The sequence below is a fragment of the Anolis sagrei genome, chromosome 9 (assembly GCF_037176765.1).
Source record: "Anolis sagrei isolate rAnoSag1 chromosome 9, rAnoSag1.mat, whole genome shotgun sequence".
In the NCBI taxonomy this organism is placed as follows: Eukaryota; Metazoa; Chordata; class Lepidosauria; order Squamata; family Dactyloidae; genus Anolis; species Anolis sagrei.
In genome coordinates this window covers 11132717-11159862 of record NC_090029.1, presented here as the reverse complement: position 1 = coordinate 11159862, position 27146 = coordinate 11132717, and the positions used below count along the sequence as shown (strand labels likewise).

General features: G+C 42.7%; 1 protein-coding gene across 2 annotated transcripts in view; it reads right to left on the bottom strand.

The window, feature by feature from the left end:
* Window positions 1-27146, bottom strand: part of SCAPER (S-phase cyclin A associated protein in the ER) — a 247483-nt gene that overhangs the window by 67951 nt on the left and 152386 nt on the right. For both annotated transcript variants that reach the window (XM_067471273.1, XM_067471274.1), the window contains 2 exons: window positions 18994-19117; window positions 5473-5702 (listed from right to left, as the gene is read on the bottom strand). In XM_067471273.1, the coding sequence (XP_067327374.1) occupies window positions 5473-5702; window positions 18994-19117 (354 nt within the window). The remainder of the gene's footprint in view (window positions 1-5472; window positions 5703-18993; window positions 19118-27146) is intronic.

The window sequence follows — 27146 nt, the reverse complement described above, 5'->3', positions numbered from 1 at the left end:
GCCATTCACGATTACACGGCTAAATCACTCCTGTACAAGGACCCTCCAACCTCTGCTGAAAGGAAGAATTCACCAGCCTTGAAGACAACCAGAATAGCTCTTACTGTACCAAATCATCATCAATCATCAATCATCATCAATCATCATCAATCATCATCAATCATCATCATCTTCTTCTTCTTCTTCAATTAGAATTATAGAATAATAGAATCAAAGAGTTGGAAGAGACCTCATGGGCCATCCAGTCCAACCCCATTCTGCCAAAAAGCAGGAACATTGCATTCAAATCACCCCTGACAGATGGCCATCCAGCCTCTGTTTAAAAGCCTCCAAAGAAGGAGCCTCCACCACACTCCGGGGCAGAGAGTTCCACTGCTGAACGGCTCTCACAGTCAGGAAGTTCTTCCTCATGTTCAGATGGAATCTCCTCTCTTGTAGTTTGAAGCCATTGTTCCATTGCGTCCTAGTCTCCAGGGAAGCAGAAAACAAGCTTGCTCCCTCCTCCCTGCGGCTTCTTCTCACATATTTATACATGGCTATCATATCTCCTCTCAGCCTTCTCTTCTTCAGGCTAAACATGCCCAGCTCCTTAAGCCACTCCTCATAGGGCTTGTTCTCCAGACCCTTGATCATTTGAGTCGCCCTCCTCTGGACACAGCGGAATAGAGGGGTAGCATGACTTCCCTAGATCTAGACACTATGCTCCTATTGATGCAGGCCAAAATCCCATTGGCTTTTTTTGCCACCACATCACATTGTTGGCTCATGTTTAACTTGCTGTCCACAAGGACTCCAAGATCTTTTTCACATGTACTGCTCTCGAACCAGGCATCATCGTCCCCCATTCTGTGTCTTTGCATTTCGTTTTTTCTGCCTAAGTGGAGTATTATTATTATTAATTTATTATTAACTTTATTTATACCCCGCAAAATCTCCCGAAGGACTCAATGCGGCTCACAATGGCCAAGGTCGCCAACAAACAACAACATACAAATATAACAGTAAAACTTCTGGATGTGCATAGACAATGTTGTCATCAGCATATTGGAGTTCTATAACAGATGTTATTATGACCTTGGTTTTGGTTTTCAGTCTGCTGAGGTTGAATAGCTTGCTATCTCTCCGATAGATGATTTCCATTCCGGTGGGAAGTTTCCCATCAACAAGATGAAGTATCATAGCAGTGAAGATGGAAAATAAGCTTGGGACAATAACACATCCCTGTTTGACCCGATTCCACCTCAAATAGATCACTTTGGGAGCCATTGCTGTTCAAGACTGTTGCCGTCATGGAGGAGACGTGGGTTGTTCACAAATTTGTCAGGGCACCCAACTTTTTGGAGGATGGTCCAGAGAATGCTTTCAGAGTCTCGGGTACATTGTTGTCCATTTCTTCTTTCAATGTGAGGCCAGGAGGTGTTTTCCTTGCATCCGTCTGTTTGCCTGTCCCAATTTTCTTTCTTTCTTTGATTCATTCCTCCTTTTTGTTTCTACCATGTGTCTGTCTCCCTTTTCGTTGAAAGATGAGATAAAGGACACATTTAATTTTTCAAGGAAATCTCTCTTCTCTTAATAAATGACCATTTGCCATCCCTTTGAGCCCGCTCTGCCCCCGGCGCTGACCTCGGCCTGCCTTTTGCACTGACCTTTTGCTCTTCATACACTTGAAATTCTCTACCTCGTGCATTCATTTCTAGATGGCAGGAGTGGGTCGCAGAGACATCTTTACTTCTATCTATCCCCCCTCTTTTTAATTTGAATTAATATTTTTCTCTTCTTCATTCTGTATTTGATCGATCCATGCGTATTTTCATTTTTATTGTAGGGCTCTTCTTACAGAGAGCTCATTGGCTAAAAGGATTCTGGGATCCATTTTAAATACATATATGTGTGTGTGTTAAGCTTTGGGGAAAAATCAGACATTATAGCAGAACATCAAGCCAGGTTTAAGTTTATTCTACACTAGCTGTACCCGCCAACCTTCCCTCCCTCTTTCTCTCCTTCCTTCCCTCTTTCCTTCCTTTCCTCTTTTTCTTTCCCTATCTGTCTTCTTCCTTCCATCTCTACCTGTTTCTTTCCTCCCTTTCCTTGCTCTTTGGTTGTATCCATCCTTCCTTCCCTATCTTTTGTTCCTTCTTCCTTCCCTCTCTTTTTCCTTTCCCTTTTTTATTTCTTTCTCTCCTTCCTTGCTTCTCTTTCTTTCTTTCTTTCTTTCTTCCTTTCTTTCTTTCTTTCTTTCTTTCCTTCCCTGCTTCTCTCATTCCTTCCTTCCCTCTTTCCCTCCTTCTCTCGTTACTTCTTGACTGTCCCTTCCATTTAATATTGTATTTATATCTTACATAGAAAGAAGGAAAGGAAGAAGGAAGGAAGGAGGGACATGAAGGAAGGAAAAGGGGAGGGAGGGAAAGAAGGAATGGAAGGAAAAGAGAAAAGGAGGGACAGGGAGTGAGGGAGGAGAAGGAAGGAAGGAAGGAAGGAAGGAAGGAAGGAAGGAAGGAAGGAAGGAAGGAAGGAAGGAAGGAAGGAAGGAAGGAAGGCGGGAAAGAAAGGAAGGGGATGAAGAAAGGAGAGGAGGAAATGAAGGGGAAGGAAATGAAGAAAGGGAAAGAAGAAGGAAAGCGAGGGAGGGGGGGAGGAAAAGAAGGAAAGGAAGAAGGAAGGAAGGAGGGTCATGAAGGAAGGAAAAAGGAAGGGAGGGAGGGAAAGAAGTGAAGGAAGGAAAAGAAAGAAGGAGGGACAGGGAGGGAGGGAGGAGAAGGAAGGAAGGAGGAAGGAAGGCAGGAAAGAAAGAAGGGGGATGAAGAAAGGAGGGAAGGAAATGAAGGGGAAGGAAATGAAGAAAGGGAAAGAAGAAGGAAAGGAAGAAGGAAGGAGGGACAGGAAGGAAGGGAAGGAGGGAAAGAAGGGAGAGGAGGAAGGTCCTTCATTCAAGTATCATGGACCTCCTCCCCTTCCTCCTCCCCTTCTTCCTTGCTCCGTTGCTGCTGCTGGCACTCATCTGTCCTTTCCTCTTCCAACAGGGAAAGGAGGAGAAGACTGCCTCCACCTCCTCCACTCCACTCGCTTGTGTGTGGCTTTAACGGCGGGCTGTTTTCCCGCGAGGAGGAGGAGGGGGCGTGGCCATGGGTCTCTTTGTAGACATGCAGTTTCTCCTTTGTGAACATGCAGTTTAGAAGTCCTTTCTGCTTTTGGTTTTCGTTGTTTTTTTGAGTGGAGAACATACATTGGGTTGTTAGGGACATAGTGTCCAAATTTGGTGTCAATTCCCCCAGTGGTTTCTGAGTTCTGTGAATAGCACAAACGAACATTACATTTTTATTTATATAGATTAGCCAATCCGTCGCTCTGCTAAGAATGGGCTTCTGAAATAGAAAACAATAAAACGCTATATTGAATTTTGAATTGCCCCATTAAAATTACGAGCTCAGATCAGGGCAGTGAAAGACATTCTGTTTTTATATGTCGCTCTGGAAGCAAAGAATTGTATTTCACCAAGTCGTTCTGTTTTACCAGTTGCTAAGTTAAAACTTAGCAGTATATTCGCATTCAGTAGCAGTGGTTGCACAACATTGGGAAAGAACTTCTTATCCTGTGGCACATTTATTGAATCTGTGCATCATGAAATGTTTCTCTATCACCAGATCTCTGGTTGTTTTATTTATTGCGTCAGAAGCGAATAGAGAATACAGTTATAATGTATAGACCAATGGTTCCCCATCTTTTTCTGACCAGGGACCACTCTCCAACATTAGTACCAAACGGATTATGAATCAGTTTTTGGTCAACTTTAGATTTGTTTGGTTAAGTGGGGTGCTGATTCAGAAAACTGCATTGGATGGACCACATCAGCTCTAGTTTCTGATACAGAACATACGCCATCCAGAAATTGCCATCTGCTCACCCACAGGAAACCATATTTAATAATCTAGAACTGCGGACCTTATTTGAGGTCTCGCTGCCCACCAGTGGGCCACAGCCCACAGGATGGGAACTACTGGTAAAGAGAAACCACAAACAAAGCTAAAAACTTGGCATTGTACTAAATTTCCTTTGAGCAGAAGCTGGCCACTTGACATGCTCTGGTGTGGCTGTGAGAAGGTCGTCTATTGTGCATGTGGCAGGGCTCAGGACAACAACCTTAGTATCCCTACGGATGTCCCTCAAACACTCTCTGCTTCATTCCGAAAAATGCTGCACTTGCAGAGCTCAGGCAGTGTTGTATTTCGGTGTCAATGTTCGGTGACACCGACTTTGGTAGAGAAGTGGCTGCCAAGGTAGCGGAAACGGTCAACATTTTCTAATGTTACAACATTAAGCTGTATTTCTGGCATTGGAGAGGGATTGGCTGATGACTGCTGGAAGAGCACTTTGGTTTTCTCGATGTTCAATGACAGGCCGAGTTTCCCGTATGCTTCTGCGAAGATGTTTAGAGTGGCTTGTAGGTCTTCTGAATGCGCACAGACTACGTTGTTACCAGCATACTGGAGTCTTATAACAGATGTTGTTGTAACTTTGGTTATGCCTCTGCTTGTAGTCTGTCTGTGCGATCTTGCAGCAGTTGAGGATGTGATCTATTTTTTCATCTGCTTCCTTGCAGAGTCTGCACTACATCATCATCATTATTTGAAACACAACAAGATGAGTCCACAGCAAACAAGATCACGATTATTATTATTATTGGGTTGTTGTAGGTTATTTCGGGCTATATGGCCATGGTCTAGAGGCATTCTCTCCTGACATTTCACCTGCATCTATGGCAAGCATCCTCAGAGGTAGTGAGGTCTGTTGGAACTAGGAAAAAGGGTTTATATATCTGTGGAATGACCAGGGTGGAACAAAGGACTCTTGTCTGCTGGAGCTAGGTGTGAATTTTTCAACTGACCGCCTTGATTAGCATATAATGGCCTGACAGTGCCTGGAGCAAACTTTTGTTGAGAGGTGATTAGATGTCCTTGTTTGTTTCCTCTCTGTTGTTGTGCTGTTGTAATTTTAGAGTTTTTTTAATACTGGTAGCCAGATTTTGTTCATTTTCATGGTTTCCACCTTTCTGTTGAAATTGTCCACATGCTTGTGGATTTCAATGGCTTCTCTGTGTAGTCTGACATGGTGGTTGTGAGAGTGGTCCAGCATTTCTGTGTTCTCAAATAAAATGCTGTGTCCAGGTTGGTTCATCAGGTGCTCTGCTATGGCTGATTTCTCTGGCTGAACATTCACACCTAGCTCCAGCAGACAAGAGTTCTTTGTCCCACCCTGGTCATTCCACAGATATATAAACCCTTTTCCCTAGTTCCAATAGACCTCACTACCTCTGAGGATGCTTGCCATAGATACAGGCGAAACATCAGGAAAGAATGCCTCTAGACCATGGCCATATAGCCCGAAAAAACCTACAACAACCCAGTGATTCCGGCCACGACAGCCTTCGACATTACATTATTATTATTATTATTATTACTATTTGACTGTTCTTACCAGATGAGGTCCTGTATCCTACTGTTAAAAACTTCCGCTTGTGAGGCCTTGTTTTTTGTTTCTTGGATTAATTTTGACACATTGGACTGGTTGTTTCCATACGGCATGCTGGAGATCAGACACCCAAACACCGTGGCCACAATCCTTAGGATTCCCGTCACGAGGCCTTCAAACACTTGCTTATTTGCAGTTCTTCCTAAAGTTGCATTGTGGTCGTCTGGGACATAGACCTAAACATGCACACAAATGAGAATAAGTGCAACATTGAGCATTTGCAAAATAATTTTTGTTAACTTGACAATATAGTGGAATGATAATTTCAGCTGCAGTTTTTCCATTTCCAATTCAATCCAATAGGCCTTTATTGGCATATATAACAGGTATAAAAGACAGTATAAATGATAGAAAACACATTTGCTACACATTCCGTTTACAGACTTCATTCAGGAACCTTGCCACTGAAAGGCAACGGTTAAATCTTGGCAACTGAAAAGCATAATTACTATGTCTGGGTCAGTATGGTTTTTCAAAGAATCTACAACTTGTAATAGTAAGCTAGATCTTGGTTCCTGATAAAGTGGGCAGTGCAGAAGAAGATGCGGGATGGAGTCCAGCTGTCCTGTGCTACAGAGACAAAGCCTCTTGTCGCTCGGTAGACCGTGGAGTCTTCCTCTCTGGAGCTGAGATGGCATAATATTAAATCTAGCCAGCATGTTGGCTCTCCTGTAAGAGGGGTTAGTGAGTGCTGCAATATAATAGGCTGGGCTTCCCTGTATGAATGGAATTACCATGCTCATAGGCGAACAGGATTTATTGGCCAAGCTCAGAAGTTGTTTATAATCCATTGCTAGCAACCTCTTTTTAATGAGGGTAAAGATCTCAGTGAATGTTAGCATATTCAAGAAGTCACTCTCGTAGCCCAATTGCCCAATCTTTGCTCCGACTGTTCTGCGCCATTTTGAGTGGTGGAGTTCGCTCAAGGTGTGTTGGGGCTTTGATAGTGAATATAGGGGATGGTTCCATCTTGTCTCCTGTATATGTCATCAGTTGGGGACTGGGCCAGAGTGAAGAGAGAAGGGGCCAGGGAACAGTTCCACCTTGTCTCCTGTGCTATGCTAATCTATATAAATAAAAATGTAATGTTCGTTTGTGGGATTAGCAGAACTCAAAAACCACTGGACGAATTGACACCAAATTAGGACACAAGACACCTACTCCCCCAAGGAGTGACCATGACTCAAAAAATTGATTTTGTCATTTGGGAGTTGTAGTTGCTGGGATTTATAGTTTGCTTACAATCAAAAAGCATTCTGAACTCCACCAATGATGGAATGGAACCAAACGTGGCACAGATAAAATACTGGAAGGGTTTGGTGAGCACTGACCTTGAGTTTTGGAGTTGTAGTTCATATATATCCAGAGAGCACTATGGACTCAAACAATGATGCATCTGGACCAAACTTGGCACGAATACTCAATATGCTCAAATGTGAACACTGTTGAAGTTTGGGGAAAATACACTTGACATTTAGAAGTTGTAGTTGCTGGGATTTATAGTTCATCTACAATCAAAGAACATTCTGAACTCCACCAACGATGGAATTGAACCAAACTTGGCACACAGAACCCGCATGACCAACAGAAAATCCTTAAGGCCATCCAGTCCAACTCCCTTCACCAGGGCAAGAAAAGTAATCAAAGCCCTCCTGACAAAGATCCATCCAGCCATAGATATAGAGAGATATATACGATTCACACACACACAGATATAGTATCATAGATTTGAAAGAGACCCCTAAACAAGGACAATGATACCTTGCATGTTCCAGAGTAGGCAAACCAGACAATCTCCACATCAACACTGACAAAGGAACAGCAAGAAATACTGTTTACCCACAAGCATAAAGATATTACATATATTAGAAACCAACACTTTCTCGTTACTTTATTTTGAGATCATAAAATATTTTATTTAAAACAAATTCTGTGTACAGGCGTGTTTATGTATATATGCAAACCACATGAGCAGCACTAGGAGCCTGGGGTTACCATGCCACTGGTGGGTGCCACCATGGAGAAGGCCTCCCTGATGTCTTTAAACTTTAAACAGTGCATTAGCGATAATAAGGGTAAAGAGGAGCCTCGGAGATGCGCTGAAGCGATAGCATTATCCAGACCGGGATGCCAATCTACGGAAGCCCAGGGGGACGTTCCAGAAGGAAGGCCAAACAAATCACTCCGCTTTTCTGATCCAGAAATCAGCGAGGAAAGCCAGCGCCAATTTCACTTAAATGCGGCCACAGCGGCATCATCATCAAGATGCAGCCGTATCTTGGTTGAGCGCGGTATCCCTCTCGGAGGGAATACGGTAACACTTGGCGACAAAGGACAACATGCAGATTTTCTTTATTATTCATTAGCTCTGTGCCCAGAGTTGGTACTTAAAATGCATTGTAATAGTCTGCTCCTGGTCGCGAGCCAAGCGGGGAAGTGAGACGTCTTCAGCTACTTATTCAAGTTCCGCCGAAGAAAGAATATTATGTTGCGCCGGTAATTTACACAGACCGGAGTAATTCATGCCTAATGATTCTGACTGTCTACCAAAGTGGATGGATTGTATTTAAAACATGTGCACCTCTTTAATTAGCAAGTTGGACGTGGCAATTTGGAAGCAATTAGCCGAACAAGCATTGCCAGTACGAGGTACTTAGCACATCCTAGCTTTTCCTCCATCCCTGATACACACACACACAGACTGAACTTGCACGTAGCATTAGGAGATCCATGGCCTATGATCTCCTAATTTATGTGTATAAATAGAAGCGCAGACTCCAAGGAAGAAAGACAAGGCGCAAAATGAACACCCAAGCCTTTCAGGACAAAACCCATCTTCAAACAGCACTCAAGGACCATCTACCCACAGAACACTCCGAAAATGTTGAGGAACATTGGAACAAACTGAAGACCTCCATAATCACAACCTGCAAAGAAACTATTAGATATTAAACCATGAAACATCAAGACTGGTTTGACGTTAATGACAATGAGATCCAACAGCTAATTGACATGAAAAGGAAAGCCTTCCAAACATGACAGAGAGACATCAACTGCACTGCTAAGAAAAAGATCTACGCAAGTGCAAAAGCTGAGGTCCAAAGAAGGACAAGAGATCTCAAGAACATCTGGTGGACAAAGAAGGCTGAAGAAATCCAACACCTGGCAGATACCCATGATGCTCAGGGATTTTTCAAAGCCACAAAGGTCATCTACAAACCAACAAACCACGGCATACAGCCTCTACGCTCATCAGATGGAACCAAACTCCTGAAGGACCAAAACTCAATTCCACTACATATTGTCAAAGGCTTTCATGGCTGGAATCGCTGGGAATCACAGAGGATGCTTGCCATAGATGCAGGCGAAACGCCAGGAGAAATGCCTCTAGAACATGGCCATATAGCCCAAAACTCAGAACGTCAGGAGAAATGCCTCTAGACCATGGCCATGTAGCCCGAAAAAACCTACAACTCAATTACACTACATTGGAAAGAACACTACCAAAGCCTCCTGAACCACAGCTCCAATGTGGCCGAAGAGGTTCTCTCACAAATCCCACAACAACAAACCAGGGATGAGCTTGCAGCACTGCCTAGTTTGGAAGAAGTCAGCAATGCCATCAGCCAACAAAAAAAAATAACAATGCCAGCGGGCCTGATGGGATCCCTGCTGAAATCTTTAAAGAGGGAGGACCTGAGCTGATAAACCAACTCCACCAGCTCATAGAAAAAGTGTGGGTGACCGAGAAAATCCTAGCAGATTTCAAGGATGCCACCATAATCACCCTCTTCAAAAAAGGGGAAAGAACAGACTGCGGAAACTATCAAGGTATCTCCCTTCTAACCTCCACTGGGAAAATGCTCGCAAGAATCCTTGCAAACCGCCTTCTACCTCTCTCAAAAGACACCCTCCCAGAATCCCAGAACGGCTTCTGCCCCTCAAGAGGAACCGTGGACATGATCTTCACTGTACTACAGCTCCAAGAAAAATGCAAGGAACAAAATCAACCTCTGTACATGGCATTCATTGACATTGCAAAGGCATTTGACCCAGTGAATCGCAGTGCCTTTTGGACCATACTTCAAAAAATCGGGTACCCTGACAAATTTGTGAACATCCTGCGGCTCCTCCATGACGGCAACATTTAAGGTGGAATCAGGTGTCAAACAGGAATGTGTTATTGCCCCAGCCTTATTTTCCATCTTCATCGCTATGATACTTCACCTTTTTGATGGGAAGTATCCCACTGGAGTGGAAATCATCTCTCGGACAGATGGCAAGCTATTTAACCTCAGCAGACTGAAAGCCAAAACCAAGGTTACAACAACATCTGTTATAGAACTCCAGTATGCTGATGACAACGTCATCTGTGCTCATTCAGAAGAAGACCTACAAGCCACTCTAAACACCTTCGCAGAAGCATATGAGAAACCCGGCCTGTCATTCAACATCGAGAAAACCAAAGTGCTCTTCCAGCAGTCAGCGGCCAATCCCTCTCCAATGCCAGAGATACAGCTTAATGGTGTAACACTAGAAAACGTTGACCATTTCCGCTACCTTAGCAGCCACCTCTCCATAAAAGTCAACATTGACACTGAAATACAACACCGCCTGAGCTCTGCGAGTGCAGCATTTTTCCGAATAAAGCAGAGTGTTTGAGGACCGGGACATCCATAGGGAGACCAACGGCTTTCTTTATAAAGCCATTATCCTCCCAACCCTGCTATACATTTGTGAGACGTGGACTGTCTACAGACGTCACATGCAACTCTTAGAACGATTCCATCAGTGTTTCCTCTGAAAAATCCTGCAAATCCCTTGGGAAGAAAAGCGGACAAATGTCAGCGTGCTGGAAGAAGCAAAGATCACCAGCATTGAAGCCATGCTCCTCCGCCATCAACTCCGCTGGACCGGCCATGTTGTCTGGATGCCCAATCACTGTCTCCCAAAGCAGTTGCTCTACTCTGAACTCAAGAACGGAAAACGGAATGTTGGCGGACAGGAAAAAAGATGTAAAGACGGGCTCAAAGGCAACCTTAAAAACTGTGCCATAGACACTGAGAACTGGGAAGCCCTGGCCTGTGAGTTGGAGGTCAGTTGTGACCAGCAGTGCTGCAGAATTTGAAGAGGCACAAATGGAGGGCGAAAGAGAGAAGCGTGCCAAGAGGAAGGCGCATCAAGCCAACCCCGACCGAGACCGCCTTCCACCTGGAAACCGATACCCTCACTGCGGGAGAAGATGCAGGTCAAGAATAGGGCTCCACAGCCACCTACGGACCCACTGACAGAACACCAGACAACGAGGGATAGCCTAAGTAAGTAAGTAACTAAGTTTTTGGCAAACCTATTGATAATGCTGTAATCAAACTTTAAATACCCAATACTTTCTTCTCATTCTTTCAACTCCGCCTGTCTGGAGAACTGGGAAGAGCAAAGCGATGACACTGCCTCGAGCCGAGCCGTTATAGAGATCTACATTCCTTGGGCATGAGCATGAACCAACTTGTAGAGGGGGAAACCTTGCCAAAAAGCTCACAAACAGCTTCAGACACGAGGTCTCTTTTACTAATCTTCACAACCTCTGAGGATGCCTGCCATAGATGGGGGCGAAACGTCAGGAGAGAATGCTTCTGGAACATGACCAGACAGGCCAGAAAAACTCACAGCAAACCAAATATTTTGGCCATGAAAGCCTTCGACGACACATTCTTTAGACTTCATTTGCTCTTGATCTGTAGGACTCTTCTCCAGCACCAAATTTCCAGTTTTGTTTCCTATCATTTATTTATTTATTTATTTACACACACGATTTCTCTCCTGCCCATCTGATGGCACTACTATTAGTAGTTGTACTATCGCGACACAGGGCAGCATACAAAGTTGGCATAATTCGATGCCATATATAAAATACATACATTGATGAAAAGCAAAAAAGAAACATTACAATACATTTAGAAACATAAAAACAATCTATATATATATAAATGCTCTGTGCATAATGAGTATCTTAAAAACAAAAGATCCAATGAATGAAATCACACCAAATTTGGCAACAAAACGTCTCACAATACAAGGAGTACCCTTCACTCAAAAAATTATGATTTTGTCATTTGGGAGTTGTAGTTGCTGGGATTTATAGTTAATCTATAATCAAAGAGCATTCTGAACTCCATCAACGATGGAATTGAACCAATCTTAGCACACAGAACTCCCATGCCCAACAGAAAATACTGGAAGGGTTTGGTGGGCATTGACCTTGAGTTTTGGAGTTGTAGTTCACCTACATCCATAGAGCACTGTGGACTCAAACAATGATGGATCTGGACCAAACTTGGCACAAATTCTCAGTATGCCCAAATGTGAACACTGCTGGAGTTTGGGGAAAATAGAATCTTGACATTTGGGATTTGTAGTTGCGGGGATTTGTAGTTCACCTACAATCACAGAGCATTCTGAACCCCACCGACAGAATTGGGCCAAATCTCCCAAACAGAACCCCCATGACCACCAGAGTGGGCCATAGGAACACGTGGCAGGGGACGGCTACTGAATAATAAAAATTTTAAAAACGATGTCCTCTTGTTCAAATTCTCATCCGTTCCATCGTCTCAACCGTTCCTGGGTCATTTTCCGATTCAAGTTTGTCTGTTCATCCCGAGGTTCCGAAGGCTTGCTCGAAGAGCTAGGTTTTCACTCTTTTTCGAAAGGTCAGGAGGGAGGGGGCTGATCTAATATTCCTAGACAGGGAGTTCCACAGCCGAGGGGCCGCCACAGAGAAGGCCCTGTCTCTCTCGTCCCTGCAAAGCAGGTGAAATCGAGAGCAGGGCCTCCTCTGACGATCACATCCTTTCTTGAATCAACTTGCATGCTCTGCTTGTGTGTATCTGCGTGCTTTCAACCCGCCTGCTGCTTACTATCTAAAATGCTAATCCCAACAAGGCAAGAGAGATGATTTCTTGTTCCCGGTGCATTTTGTATCTTAAAATGCTTTTGAATTGCCGTGCTTGTGTCTCGTCCCCGAGATGAATAAATTATGGCTCCCAATGTACGTACGCTCTTACAGAAATGAGCTTGAGAGTGTCCCAGTAATGGCACATGCGTGTCTGCCCGTGTGCCGGTGAGGCTTGCTTCCAAACAAAAGCTATATTTAGTCCGCAGCCAGGTAACGCCGGTTGGTTTGATCTTCCCTTCTGCCTCCATCCTGACCTCGGGAGACCACCCACCTGAGCGAGGAGCCTCCAAAAATACAAAACCCTTCAGTTTTCATTGTTCTCTTTGGGAAGGGAGGGGTCGGAAAGGGGACGAGCCGGCACTATTGACTGCAAATCGTCTCCAGAGGTACCCATTTCCCAAAACGTCTCTGTTCGGGCAAGCCCAGGGGCCTTATGTCGACGGAAAACACGACAGTGTTCCCGATTATGGGACTGGGGTTCAGCCCAAAGAGGAACACAATGATCAGAGATAACAGCAAAAGGCAGGGGACACCCCTTCGTAATATCCTCCCCAAGGGCATCCTCCAGAGACGGCTTTTAAGAGGCACAAAATATGATCTAAGAGGCACTTAAGGTAAACCTCCGGGATTTTTGGTTTCATTTCCTTAAAGCAGTCAGTCCTTCTGACATGTCTGCTGTCTTCATTAGAAATGGCAGGTTGTAAGTATTAGTTCTTGGGTGTGTTTTAAACGTTGTAAACCCAAGCACTGTATATTGCCGTCTTGGATTTTTGTAAATTCATAACATTTTTGAATCTTCTTAATTCCCCCATTTGAAGCTGTAATTAACAGATGATGATGATGATGATGATAATAATAATCCAGAGAAGCTATTGAAGTCCACAAGAAGCATGTGGACAATTTCAACAGAAAGGAGGAAACCATGAAAATGAACAAAATCTGGCTACCAATATTAAAAAACTCTAAAATTACAACAGCACAACAACAGAGAGGAAACAAACAAGGACATCTAATAGGCTTGGGTAACAACGGAAAAATTTGTTTCTAAACTTGTTTCGTTTTTAGGGGGTCCATTGCGTTTCGTTTTTTTAAAGAATTCCGAATTTTTTCTTTAAAAAATTTCAAAATTTACGAAATTTCGTAAATTTCGAATTGATTCGTTAATGGTGGACGCGATTGCGCAATATGCTAAAAAACCCTCCAAATGGGACAGGGGGAACTTCTGAAGCTTCCCTCTCCCTCTGTTGTTGACTGTTGGTGTGATAATTTATTTTTTATCACTGATAAAACAAACAACAACTATAAAACTTGCACCAGACGTACGGAAATAATTACAAAACAATTTCGAAACAATTTCGAAACAATTCTGAACCAATTACGAAACAATATGAAATAAATTGGAAAAATTGTTTCAATTTTTAATTACTCCTCACAGTAGTCCTGCATGGCTCAATATCGGATCGTAAGCTAATTTAAATACGAATTAATAACGAATTACGAAATTAACGAACGAAACCACCCAAACCTACTAATCACCTCTCAACAAAATTTGCTCTAGGCACTGTCAGGCCATTATATGCTAATCAAGGTGGTCAGTTGAAACATTCACACCTAGCTCCAGCAGACAAGTGTCCTTTGTCCCAGCCTGGTCATCCCACAGATATATAAATCCTTTTTCCTAGTTCCAACAGACCTCACTACCTCTGAGGATGCTTGCCATAGATGCAGGCGAAACGTCAGGAGAGAATGCCTCTAGACCATGGCCATATAGCCCGAAAAAACCTACAACAACCCAGTGATTCCGGCCATGAAAGCCTTCGACAATACAATAATAATAATAATAATAATAATAATAATAATAATGTGGTTTTCTGGCATTGTATATTTCTGCCGCTTCTGTGATGGTTCATTTGTATTTTGATTCTGTAGCCCACTTGTTTTTGGATGTCCAGAATCAGCAGCATTGGTCCTTTTTATCCTGAGCATCGACCAAGCCAGTATAGACTTTGTTTTGGTTTGTTTCTCCATTGTGCTAATGGGTTAGGTTAATAATAATAATAATAATAATAATAATAATAATAACAACAACAACAACCTTTATTTATACCCCGCTACCATCTCCCAGAGGACTCGGTGCGGCTTACAAGAGGCCGAGCACAAATACATCAATAAAAACAACACAGCAATAACTCACAGTAAATAACTCATAAACAAAGCAATAAACAATAACAGTAACACCACGACGCATTAAAACCTATGGCAGGGCCAAATGTAATAATGGTATTGTTCAATGCAGTTAAGGAGCCCCCGGTGGCGCAGTGGGTTAAAGCACTGAGCTGCTGAACTTGTTGATCGACAGGTCGCAGGTTCGATTCCGGGGAGCGGCGTGAGCTTCCGCTGTCAGCCCTAGCTTCTGCCAACCTAGCAGTTTGAAAACATGAAATTGTGAGTAGATCAATAGGTACCGCTCCGGCGGGAAGGTAACGGCGCTCCATGCAGTCATGCCGGCCACATGACCTTGGAGGTGTCTACGGACAACGCTGGCTCTTCGGCTTAGAAATGGAGATGAGCACCACACCCCAGAGTCAGACATGACTGGACTTAATGTCAGGGGACTAGCTTTACCTTTACCTTTACAATGCAGTTAAATGGTATGAGATGAGTCTACGTTGCTCATACAGCGCAGTTTCAAACTGGATTATGTGGCAGTGTAGATGGGCCGTAAGTCAATAGGCAACTCAAATGCACACACAAAGTTATGTTTTTTTTAAAAAATAGATGGCAACCAGCATGGCATAACGGCCAGAGTGTTGGATTAATCTGATTTAGGGCATCTTAGTAAATAAACTAACATATAGTGAGAGCTAGGAAGTTAAAATGCATGCTGGTCTCTTGTGGCTTGTTCCCGGTTGCCCCAAAGGCAATGACATCAAAAATTCAGGTTTTTTGCTCCATTTGATTTCCTGCCTTGCGATGAAAAAATGGTGGAAATAATAAACGCGGCTTTCGATCCTGGGGGAAAGCAGCAAACCCAATGAACAGAAGCACCTTAGAGAAGGGTCGGAGTGAGATCGGATTGCCTAGCCACTTGCTCAGCTTGTTCTTTCCAAGAGCCTTTGGAAATGTCCCTTTGATCTACATGAGAAGACTATTTAAGAAATTAATCTGTCATGCCCCACAGAGGCGATTTAACCCCCACGATCAAGAACTGAAATCGAGTGCATACCTCCCCCTTACAACCTAAAACTATTTGAAGACTTCACCATGAAATATGAGATTCAGACATGTGTCTTTAAGGGACTGAAGACAGAAGACGTAATTATGAAGGGAGTTTTTAAATAAACTTCTGGGATTGCCAATTCAAGGTTCCAGTGGATTAAAATGTGTGTGTGTCTTTAAGTCGCCTAAATACTTAGGGCGGCCCCATGAATTCCACGAACTTTGAGTTGCTCTGAGTTTTCCGGGCTGCCTGGCCATGTTCTAGAAGCATTCTCTCCTGACGTTTTGCCCACGCCTATGGCAGGCATCCTCGGAGTTTGTGAGTTCTGTTGGAAATTAAGTAAGTGAGGTTTATATACCTGTGGAATGTCCAGGTTGGGAGAAAAAACTCTTGCCTGTTTCCAACCTCTGAGGATGCCTGCCATAGATGTGGGCGAAACACCAGGAGATAATTTATATATATACTAGCCGTCCCCTGCCATGTGTTACTGTGGCCCACATGGGGTTCTGTGTGGGAGGTTTGGCCCAATTCTATCGTTGGTGGGGTTCAGAATGCTCTGTGATTGTGGGTGAACTATAAATCCCAGCAACTACAACTCCCAAATGTCAAGATTCTATTTTCCCCAAACTCCACCAGTGTTCACATTTGGGCCTATTGAGTATTCTTGTAGAGTTTGGTCCAGATCCATCATTGTTTGAGTCAGGATGTAGGTGAACTACAACTCCAAAACCAAAGGACACTGCCCACCAAACTCTTCCAAGGGTTTCTGTTGGTTATGGGAGAACTGTGTGCCAAGTTTGGTTCAATTCCATCGTTGGTGGGGTTCAGAATGTTCTTTGATTGTAGGTGAATCCCAGCAACTACAACTCCCAAATGACAAAATCAATTTTTTTAAAAAATGAAGGACATACATTGGGTTGTTAGGTGTCTTGTGTCCAAATTTGGTGTCAATTCGTCCAGTGGTTTTTGAGTTCTGTTAATCCCACAAACGAACATTACATTTTTATTTATATAGATTTATTATTTACTAGCTGTACCTGCCACGCGTTGCTGTGGCCAACCTTCCCTCTTTCTCTCTTCTTTCCCTCCTTCCTTCACTCCCTCTTTCCTTCCTTCCTTCCTTCCTTCCTTCCTTCCTTCCTTCCTTCCTTCTTTCCCGTCTTTCCTTCTCTTCTTCCTTCCTTCTCTATCTCTTTCCTTCCTTTCCCCTTTTTTCTTTCTCTTCTGCTGTCTCTCTTTTCTTCCTCCTCTTTCCTTCTTTCCTTCCCTCCCTCTTTCTCTACATCTTCCCCCTTCCTTCGCTCCTTCTTTCCTTCCTTCTTTCTTTCCTTTTCCCCTTCCTTCCTTCTCTAACTTTCCTTCCTTTCCCCTTTTTCTTCCCCCCTCTTTACCTCTTTTCTTCCTTCTCTACTACTTTCTTTCCCTCTCTCTTTGCTCCCATGCTTCCTTCTCCCTTTCTTTCTTTCTTTCTTTCTTTCTTTCTTTCTTTCTTTCTTTCTTTCTTTTTCTCCCTGTCCCTCCCTCTTTCTTCTCTTTTTTCTGTATTGTAATTTACCTAGAGAGAATGCCTCTAGACCATGGCCATATAGCCCGAAAAAACGTACAACAACCCAGTGATTCCGGCCATGAAAGCTTTCGACAATACAGAAGACAGGAAAGTTTGGAGAAGATAATGATGCTGGGGAAAATGGATTCCTCATTGTTTAAGTCCACAGTGCTCTCTGGATATAGGTGAACTACAACTCCAAAACACAAGGCCAAGGCCATATAGCATTTTCTATTGGTCATGAGAGTTCTGTGTTTCAAGTTCAGTTCAATTCCATCATTGGTGGAGTTCAGAATTCCCTTTGATTGTAGATTAACTATAAATCCCAACAACTACATCTCAAATTAAATAATCAATACCCCCCCCCCCACCCCACCCCACCAGTATTCAAATTTGGGCGTATTAAGTATTTCTGCCAAATTTGGTCCAGTGAATGAAAATACATCTTGCATATCAGATATTTACAATTCATATTTATTTATTTAATAATAAATAGCAGTAGCAAAATTACAATTATGAAGTAGCAACTGGGACAGTGGCGCAGCTGGCTGGGAGTCGGCTGCGTTAAAATCACTACTGTGATCATGAGTTCGAAGCCAGCCTGGGACGGAGTGAGCGTCCGACCAATTTTGTGTAGCTTGCTGTCGACTTTTGCAGCCTGAAAGTAGGAAATTTAGGTACCGCGTATGCTGGAGATTTTACGACGCCATAAAAATCTCCAGCAAGCATGCAAAGAATGAGGAAGTACTTCATCAGTGTCACAAATGGACGGTGAAGCGACAGCTCCCCTGGTGGCCAGAATACCCGCAAGAAAAGCTGGAATGTTAAATAGCCTCTGTGTGTCTGTCTATATATGTTGTGTGTCTATGGCATTAAACGTTTGCCATGTATATGTACATTGTAATCCACCCGTGGGTGGAAAGGGCGGAATATAAATACTGTAAATACATAAATAAACTAAAATAATTTTATGCTTGTGGATCACTACAACACTGTATGAAGGGGTTGCGGTATTGGAAAGGTTGAGAACCACTGATGTAGAATAACAAGAACCCTAAATGGAGGAAATGCAAATGTTATACTTGGGCTCTTCAGGGAAGACAAGAACTGGCATGTGACGACTGAAGAGTGGACCAGTTGCATTCAGGTTCCTTTTGTCTCTGCAAAAGGCCTCGGGAGGGTCTCCTCTTAAGTGTTTGTCAACTGTCCTATGGCTTGTTGACGCCAAGCGTGCGCCGTGAATTATTTAGGGCACGTACATAACTTTTCAATTAACAAACCGCTTGGCTCATGAAAACACACCCACACCATTTATAAGCCACAATCCTCAACTAAATATCTCATGATGAACGGGCCAGTATGAATTAAAAATGGGCTCCTAATAAAATATTCAATGACGTTGGAAATGAAGCAAAATTGAAAAGTCCCCCCCTCCCCCATCTTGTCGTTTTTAATCTGATTTGCAAGACCCGTTCGAGATGAATGCGACAATGGGCATTTTTTCCTGTATTTAAAACAGCCTAATGTACAACATCAACTCTGTGCGTTTTCAAGGCTCAGGCTACATACATGGAGAAAATGCTTCTGGAACATCACCATACAGCTTGGAAAACTCACAGCAACCCAGTGACTCCGGCCATGAAAGCCTTCGTCAAGACAATAACCCCCCTACAATCAAGGCCTTTCATCCCGCATACAGCCATGATTTCCTACCACAACGGCATCCCGGGTTCGGTTATTACCTACCGTTAACTGGTGCATCAACAAGTCCATCAAAAAAGTGATCTTGTTGCTGAACAAAACATAGGTGCAATTCTCCACACAGTGACTGCAAGCCAAGTGGTAAGCATGTATTGTGCTGCAGAGCGACCTACGAAAAAAAAGGAATTATTATTATTATTATTATTATTATTATTATTAGATTTACTTTTACCTTGGCTTTCTCCCTGTAGGGCAGCGGTTCTCAACCTGGGGGTCGCGACCCCCAAGGGGGTCGCTGGGCCATTTTCCGGGGGTCGCGAAGCCGCCTCGGTAGGCCCCGCCCCCCAAAAATGGCTGCCGGCTCCTGTGTGAGCCAATCAGCCGCAGTCATGGAGGGGGCCTTCGCCGCTCGCCTCCTGCGCCCTCCGGCCTCTGAAGGGGCGAGGGGCTTCAAGCCCTCTTTCCCCTGTCCAGGCAGCAAAGAAGGCTCTTCAGGAACTGAAGGTAGGACAAATCTAATCTTTTGTTAATACCTTCCCCAAACACCTCCAATATTTTCTGTGGGTCATGGAAGTCCTATATGCCAAGTTTTGTTCAATTCTATTGTTGGTGGAGTTCTGAATGGTCTTTGGTGCCTGGTGAACTATAATTCACACAATTGCAATTCCCAAATGTCAGGGTCTATTTTTCCTAAACCCCTCCAGTATTTTCAGTGGGTCATGGATGTCCTGCATGCCAAGTTTGGTTCAATTCTATTGTTGGTGGCATTCAGAATGCTCTTTGGTGCCTGGTGTACTATAAATCCACACAAATGCAATTCCCAAATGTCAGGGTCTATTTTTCCCAACCCCTCCAGTATTTTCCGTGGGTCATGAAAGTCCTGTATGCCAAGTTTGGTTCAATTCTATTGTTGGTGGAGTTCAGAATGCTCTTTGGTGCCTGGTGAACTATAATTCACACAAGTGCAATTCCCAAAAAGTCAGAGCTGAATCGGTTGGCGGTAATTCCAATCCCTTCATCTATTTTCCATACTCCCCCAAACATACTGTTTTTATCATTGATCTCTATGCTTTAATTATGTTCAATTTGTAACAATGGAAATACATCCTGCATATCAGATGTTTACATTACAATTCATAACAGTACAGTTATGACGTAGCAACAAAAATATGGTTGGGGGTCACCACAACATGAGGAACTATATTTAGGGGTCACGGCATTAGAAAGGTTGAGAACCACTGCTGTAGGGACTCAAGGCACCAAACAATGACATAACACAATACACTAAAATGTACATACAAGGAAAATACATATACTTCTGAATATTACATTATACAATAAAGTGGTGCTTCAATTATCAGCAGGAAACATGATCAATCAAGTTACAATGGGAGTTTCTTTCATATGTGGTGGTCCTGTAAGGTAGCCACGAAATATTGGACAGAAATTCACAACAAATCACAAAAAAAACTGAAAATGAATTTTAAGAAAAAAAACCAGAATATTATTTGCTAGGAATTTTGGATTCAGAACTGTGCTTGGATGAAAACGAAGACAGACTATTTACATACATGACAATAGAAGCAAGAATCTCCTTCGCAAAATTTTGGAAACAAGAAAAAGTCCTGGAAATTGAAAATTGGATAATTAAACTACGAGAAATCAAAGACATCGACAAACTAACTTACTCTTGAAGAAGAATTTAAGTAAATCGACTAAATGGACAAATTGGGATCTTTTCCAGGAGTATAAGGCGAGCCAAGAAGGTAACAACTAAACAAAATGAGGGTAATAATGACATAAAATTAGGAGGGATAGCCAATACTCCAGAGGACAGGAGCAGGATTCAAAACGATCTTGACAGATTAGAGAGATGGGCCAAAATTAACAAAATGAAGTTCAACAGTGACAAATGCAAGATACTCCACTTTGGCAGGAAAAACGAAATGAAAGATACAGAATGGGGGACAATGCCTGGCTCGAGAGCAGTACGTGTGAAAAGGATCTTGGAGTCCTTGTGGACAACAAGTTAAACATGAGCCATCAATGTGATATGGTGGCAAAAAAAGCCAATGGGATTTTGGCCTGCATCAATAGGAGAATAGTGTCTAGATCTAGGGAAGTCATGCTCCCCATGCTCTATTCCGCCTTGGTTAGACCACACCTGGAATATTGTGTCCAATTCTGGGCGCCACAATTCAAGAGAGATATTGACAAGCTGGAATGTGTCCAGAGGAGGGCGACTAAAATGATAAAAGGTCTGGAGAACAAGCCCTATGAGGAGCAGATTAAGGGGCTGGGCATGTTTAGCCTGAAGAAGAGAAGGCTGAGAGGGGATATGATAGCCATGTATAAATATGTGAGAGGAAGCCACAGGGAGGAGGGAGCAAGCTTGTTTTCTGCTTCCCTGGAGACTAGGACGCGGAACAATGGCTTCAAACTACAAGAGAGGAGATTCCATCTGAACATGAGGAAGAACTTCCTGACTGTGAGAGCTGTTCAGCAGTGGAACTCTCTACCCTGGAGTGTGGTGGAGGCTCCTTCTTTGGAAGCTTTTAAACAGAGGCTGGATGGCCATCTGTCAGGGGTGATTTGAATGCAATATTCCTGCTTCTTGGCAGGGGGTTGGACTGGATGGCCCATGAGGTCTCTTCCAACTCTTTGATTCTATGATTCTAATACAGTAGATTAAATAAAAAATGACAATAAGAATCACAAAGCTTGGAATGGAAGTCAAGGTACTTTAAAAAAATCTATTTCTTAGCTTTCCTACTTTCCTATAATCACATTGTTCCACCACGTTTCATGTAAATAAGGCTGAGGAAATCTCATCTCTCTTTTGTTTCAGATCTTTTTTCCTTACTTTTCTATCATCACATTGTTCTACCACTTTACATGTAAATAAAATTCTCTGCATTCTTTTATGCTTAATAAAAATTTAATTGGAAAAAAATCAAGTTATATTGGTGTATTTGAATCAAGGTATTTCAATCAAGATATATTTATGTGTTTGAAATGTTTCTGTATTGCCTATCAAACACTGAATGCCTGCAGAATGTTACTCTTTTGGCTGCTCATTGAAAGTTTGGAAGAGATGTGGCATAATGTAAAATAAACCACGTGTAGTTCATGTTTGATCAGCCCACACACTGCCTTGCCAGAGAATGAAAATATGCCAAACAGATGAACAATGAATAACAAGTAGTTTACTCTTCGTAGTTCAGAACAACAACAATAATAAACTTTATTTATACCCCACCACCATCTCCCCAAAGGGGACTCGGAGTGGCTTACATGAGGCCAAGCCCAAATAACAATTACAATAAAGAAAAACCAAAACACAAACCGAAAACACAAACAATAAACAATAACATCATAGTTGCATAAAAACATATAAATATATAACAATATATACAGTAATAATGGGCGGGCTACGTGTAATTATTAAAAGACAAACTGATTAAAACTAATTAAAACAACATATTTACAATCATGTGATCAGTTGCATCGACTCATATAATGTCGTTTAATTAGAGATTTAAAATGGTCTTTCTTTGTCCATGTAGATAAACTCCTTTAGCAGCTCATGAAGTGAGATCACACTCCAAACTCTATCTTTGTCTGCTTCACTCTCTCTGCTACTCAAAACACTTGCATAGCTCAAGCCTGAACAAAAATGTAACAGTATCCAAAAGTCCCAGGGTCAGCCTGCTCCCTGAGCATCTTATTTTATAGTTGACACACACATTCACTGATTCCTTACATGTTCCAACAGTTCCAAACTAACTTCCTTGGGAACGGAGTACAAGATATGTTGCACTATCTCTTGTCTTAGCAAATTATATGAAATGGATGCGGTCACCATAAGTTTGCAAGGGACTTCAAGGTTTAATATATGCACAGATACAGAAGCACTGTATTTGGAAAGTTACAGTTTTCTGAACTTCTAACCTCCTTATATTTGGGCAACAAGGTTAAGGTGTGAGACGGATCCATATAAGTGATGACCTTAAAATGACATGCCGTAAATCTGCCATGAATAATAGGATACCGGCAATAAATACAGTATTTTGCCATTCACATTTATATGTTTTTTACGAGCCTGGCATCTGGAGAAGAGCCGATCAATGGCCAAGTTTGCTACAAATTCTTCGGGGACGAAAGTACACGAGGACCGTCTTCCTGTCTAATTGATAACATTCAACTGGGACCAGTTTATAAAGGCCTCGTGGCGTCTTTGGACAAGCAAAGTGTGACCACCGAGGGAGCAAGGAAGGAAAACAAAGCAAAGCGGCACCAATGGGCTTGAATTAGAGCCAAGATTTTATTTCTTAAAGGTCAAAATCTTTTCCCACCCGGACCTTTTCCCACCCGCACCTTGAGGGAGCCATTTACACCTCGGAAAGGTGTAGAAAGAAGACAAAGCCTGGTTTGGTTATAAAGTCAGTCAAGCAGAATAAAGCCTTATATGACTGTTAACTGCAAAGGCCCTTTTGCCAACTTTTTTGACCACAACATACAAACAGATTCCACCTTCCATGGCTTATGCAAATATATATATTCATACATATACATACATACACACAGCCATTGTATATAAGGGATTTCATTGTATGTTTGCATGCTGCAAGTCGCAAATCTCGAGCTCTGAGAATGACCTGGGAAGGAATCCCACTGGTGCACTGCAGCACACCAATATATCGGAGTTATTCTGGACTGTGCCCTGACTTATAAGAAGCACTCCTTGACTATCAAGCAAAAAGTGGGTGCTAGAAATAATATCGTACGAAAGCTAACTGGCACAACCTGGGGATCACAACCAGACACAGTGAAGACATCTGCCCTTGGGCTTTGCTATTCTGCTGCTGAATACGCATGCGCAGTGTGGAATACATCTCACCATGTTAAAACGGTGGATGTGGCGCTTAATGAGACATACCGCATTATCACAGGGTGTTTGTGACCAACACCACTGGAGAAATTATACTGTTTAGCTGGTATTGCACCACCTGGCATCCGTCAGGAAGTAGCAACCAATAATGAAAGGACCAAGGAAGTGACAACTCCAGCCCCATCCTCTGTTCGGATATCCACCAGCATGCCAACACCTTAAATCTAGATTTTTTATTTATTTATTTATTTATTTTATTTTATTTACAACATTTATATATTGCCCTTCTCACCCTGAAGGGGACTCAGCTTACAAGTAAAAAGTAAATACAATATATTGTTGAAGGCTTTCATGGCCGGAATCACTGGGTTGTTGTAGGTTTTTTCGGGCTATATGGCCATGGTCTAGAGGCATTCTCTCCTGACGTTTCGCCTGCATCTATGACAAGCATCCTCAGAGGTAGTGAGGTCTGTTGGAACTGGGAAAAGGGGTTTATATATCTGTGGAATGACCAGGGTGGGACAAAGGACTCTTGCCTGCTGGAGCTAGGTGTGAATGTTTCAACTGACCACCTTGATTAGCATTTGATAGCCTGGCAGTGCCTGGAGCAAACTTTTGTTGAGAGGTGATTAGATGTCCTTGTTTGTTTCCTCTCTGTTGTTGTGCTGTTGTAATTTTAGAGTTTTTTAATTTGAGAACACAGAAATGCTGGACCACTCTCACAACCACCATGTCAGACTACACAGAGAAGCCATTGAAATACACAAGCATGTGGACAATTTCAACAGAAAGGAGGAAACCATGAAAATGAACAAAATCTGGCTACCAGTATTAAAAGAACCCTAAAATTACAACAGCACAACAACAGAGAGGAAGAGTCCTTTGTCCCACCCTGGTCATTCCACAGATATATAAACACCTTTTCCTAATTCCAACAGACCTCACTACCTCTGAGGATGCTTGCCCTAGATACAGGCGAAACGTCAGAAGAGAATGCCTCTAGACCATGGCCATATAGCCCGAAAAACCTACAACAACCCAGTAAATACAATATATTCTATTATTACCATAGCACAACATTAATATTATATATTACATTGTACTATAACTTTATACTGTAATATTATTAGTAATATTACATTTAATATAAAATACATAATTATAATATCATATTATTAGTGTTGTTGTTGTTCATTTGCTCAGTCGTCTCCGACTCTTCGTGACCTCATGGATCAGCCCACACCAGAGCTCCCTGTCGGCCGTCACCACTCCCAGTATATAGTAGTACTATATTGTATTACATTATAATTTTATCAATATTATATGTATATGCAATATATGATATGATATGATGTTATATTATAAGCACAGTGCAGGAGACAAGATGGAACTGCCTTCCTGGCCCTTCTCTTCACTCTGATATAGCTCTCTAACATCTACAGAGATACTTGCAGGAACACCTCAGCAAGAGAGAGTCCAAAAGTGGCAGGCTCAAACCCAGAACCTCAATCAATGATTGATACCAAATGAGAGACTCCCTTCTGGGCACATAGAAGAGTGGCCAACTTGGAAGGCGCTGAACAGACTGCGCTCTGGCACCACGAGATACAGAGGCGACCTTAAGAAATGGGGCCACAAAGTGGAATCCACGACATGCGAGTGGGGAGAAGAGCAAACCACAGACCACGTATTACAATGCAACCTGAGCCCTGCCACATGCACCATGGAGGACCTTCTTATAGCAACACCAGAGGCACTCCAAGTGGCCAGCTTCTGCTCAAAGGACATTTAGTATCATGCCAAGTTTCTAGCTTATTTTGTGTGTTTAAAATACATTACAACTCAACCCTCCATTTGCTTCTGACACAATAAATAAAATAAAATGCCATTGTATATAATGAGGCTTCAACATCCATCACTTTCGGAATCCACAGGATGTCCTTGGGACGACTCCAACAGATACCAAGGGTTCACGGCATAGCTATGACGATAATTCTCTTTCCCAAAGAGCCTTCGAATCCAATTCCTTTTCTTCGTTGTTATCAAGGGATAGTGAGGCTCCCATCTCCAAAATCATAGGCAGGGTTCTGCTGGATGATACAACTTTTGGTAGCCAGAAGGAAGGAGGGTATTGGTGGTGTCTGACTCTAATCTTGCTGGGATTAGGGGAGATTGTCCCTTGTTTACGGGTTTTAAGAGGCTGTAACCTATCCGCGGACCAGTCTGAAAGGGCAGGACAGAGGGGGAAATAAAACGTTGACTACTGGAACAGAGATTTAGTTGAGACCAGGCATAATTGATGAATGCTGGGTATTATAGTCCAACAAACACCTGGAGATCCGTATGATTGGTAAAGATTATTAGTAACTGCAAAGATTTCTATAGCATGGACTGCTGACCTGTTCTTTTGTCTACCAAGGCATTCGCTGAGTCCCATTCAACCATCTTACAAGCTACTGTTTGATTCGATTCGTTCAGCAGTGGAACTCTCTGCCCCGGAGTGTGGTGGAAGCTCCTTCTTTGTAAGCTTTTAAACAGAGGCTGGATGGCCATCTGTCAGGGGTGATTTGAATGCAATATTCCTGCTTCTTGGCAGGGGGTTGGACTGGATGGTCCATGAGGTCTCTTCCAACTCTTTGATTCTATGATTCTATGATTCAATGCCAGGGTTTTTGCTGCCTCCAACACGCTGACATTTTTCCACCTGTCTTCCTAATAATAATAATAATAATAATAATAATAATAATAATAATAAACCTTTATTTATACCCCGCTACCATCTCCCACAGGACTCGGTGTTGCTTACAAGAGGCCGAGCCCAAGTACATCAATAAAACACAACGAGAACAATACAACAATAAATAACTCATAAACAAAGCAAAACAATAATCACGACACATTTAAAAATCTTCCTAAGAGACTTGCAGGATTGTTTTTGGAGGAAACACTGATGTAATCCTTTCAGGAGTTGAGTGTGATGTCTGTAGACAGTCCATGTTTCACAGAAGTAGAGCAGGGTAGGGTTATAAAGGGTTGCTTTATACACAAGCACTTTGGTCTCCCTACGGATGTCCCAATCCTCAAACACACTCTGCTTCAGTCGGAAAAATGCTGCACTTGCAGAGCTCAGGCGGTGTTGTATTTCAGTGTCAATGTTGACTTTTGTGGAGAGGTGGCTGCCAAGATAGCGGAAATGGTCAACATTTTCTAACGTTACACCATTAAGCTGAATCTCTGGCATTGGAAAGGGATTGGCTGGTGACTGCTGGAACAGCACTTTGGTTTTCCCGATGTTCAATGCGAGGCC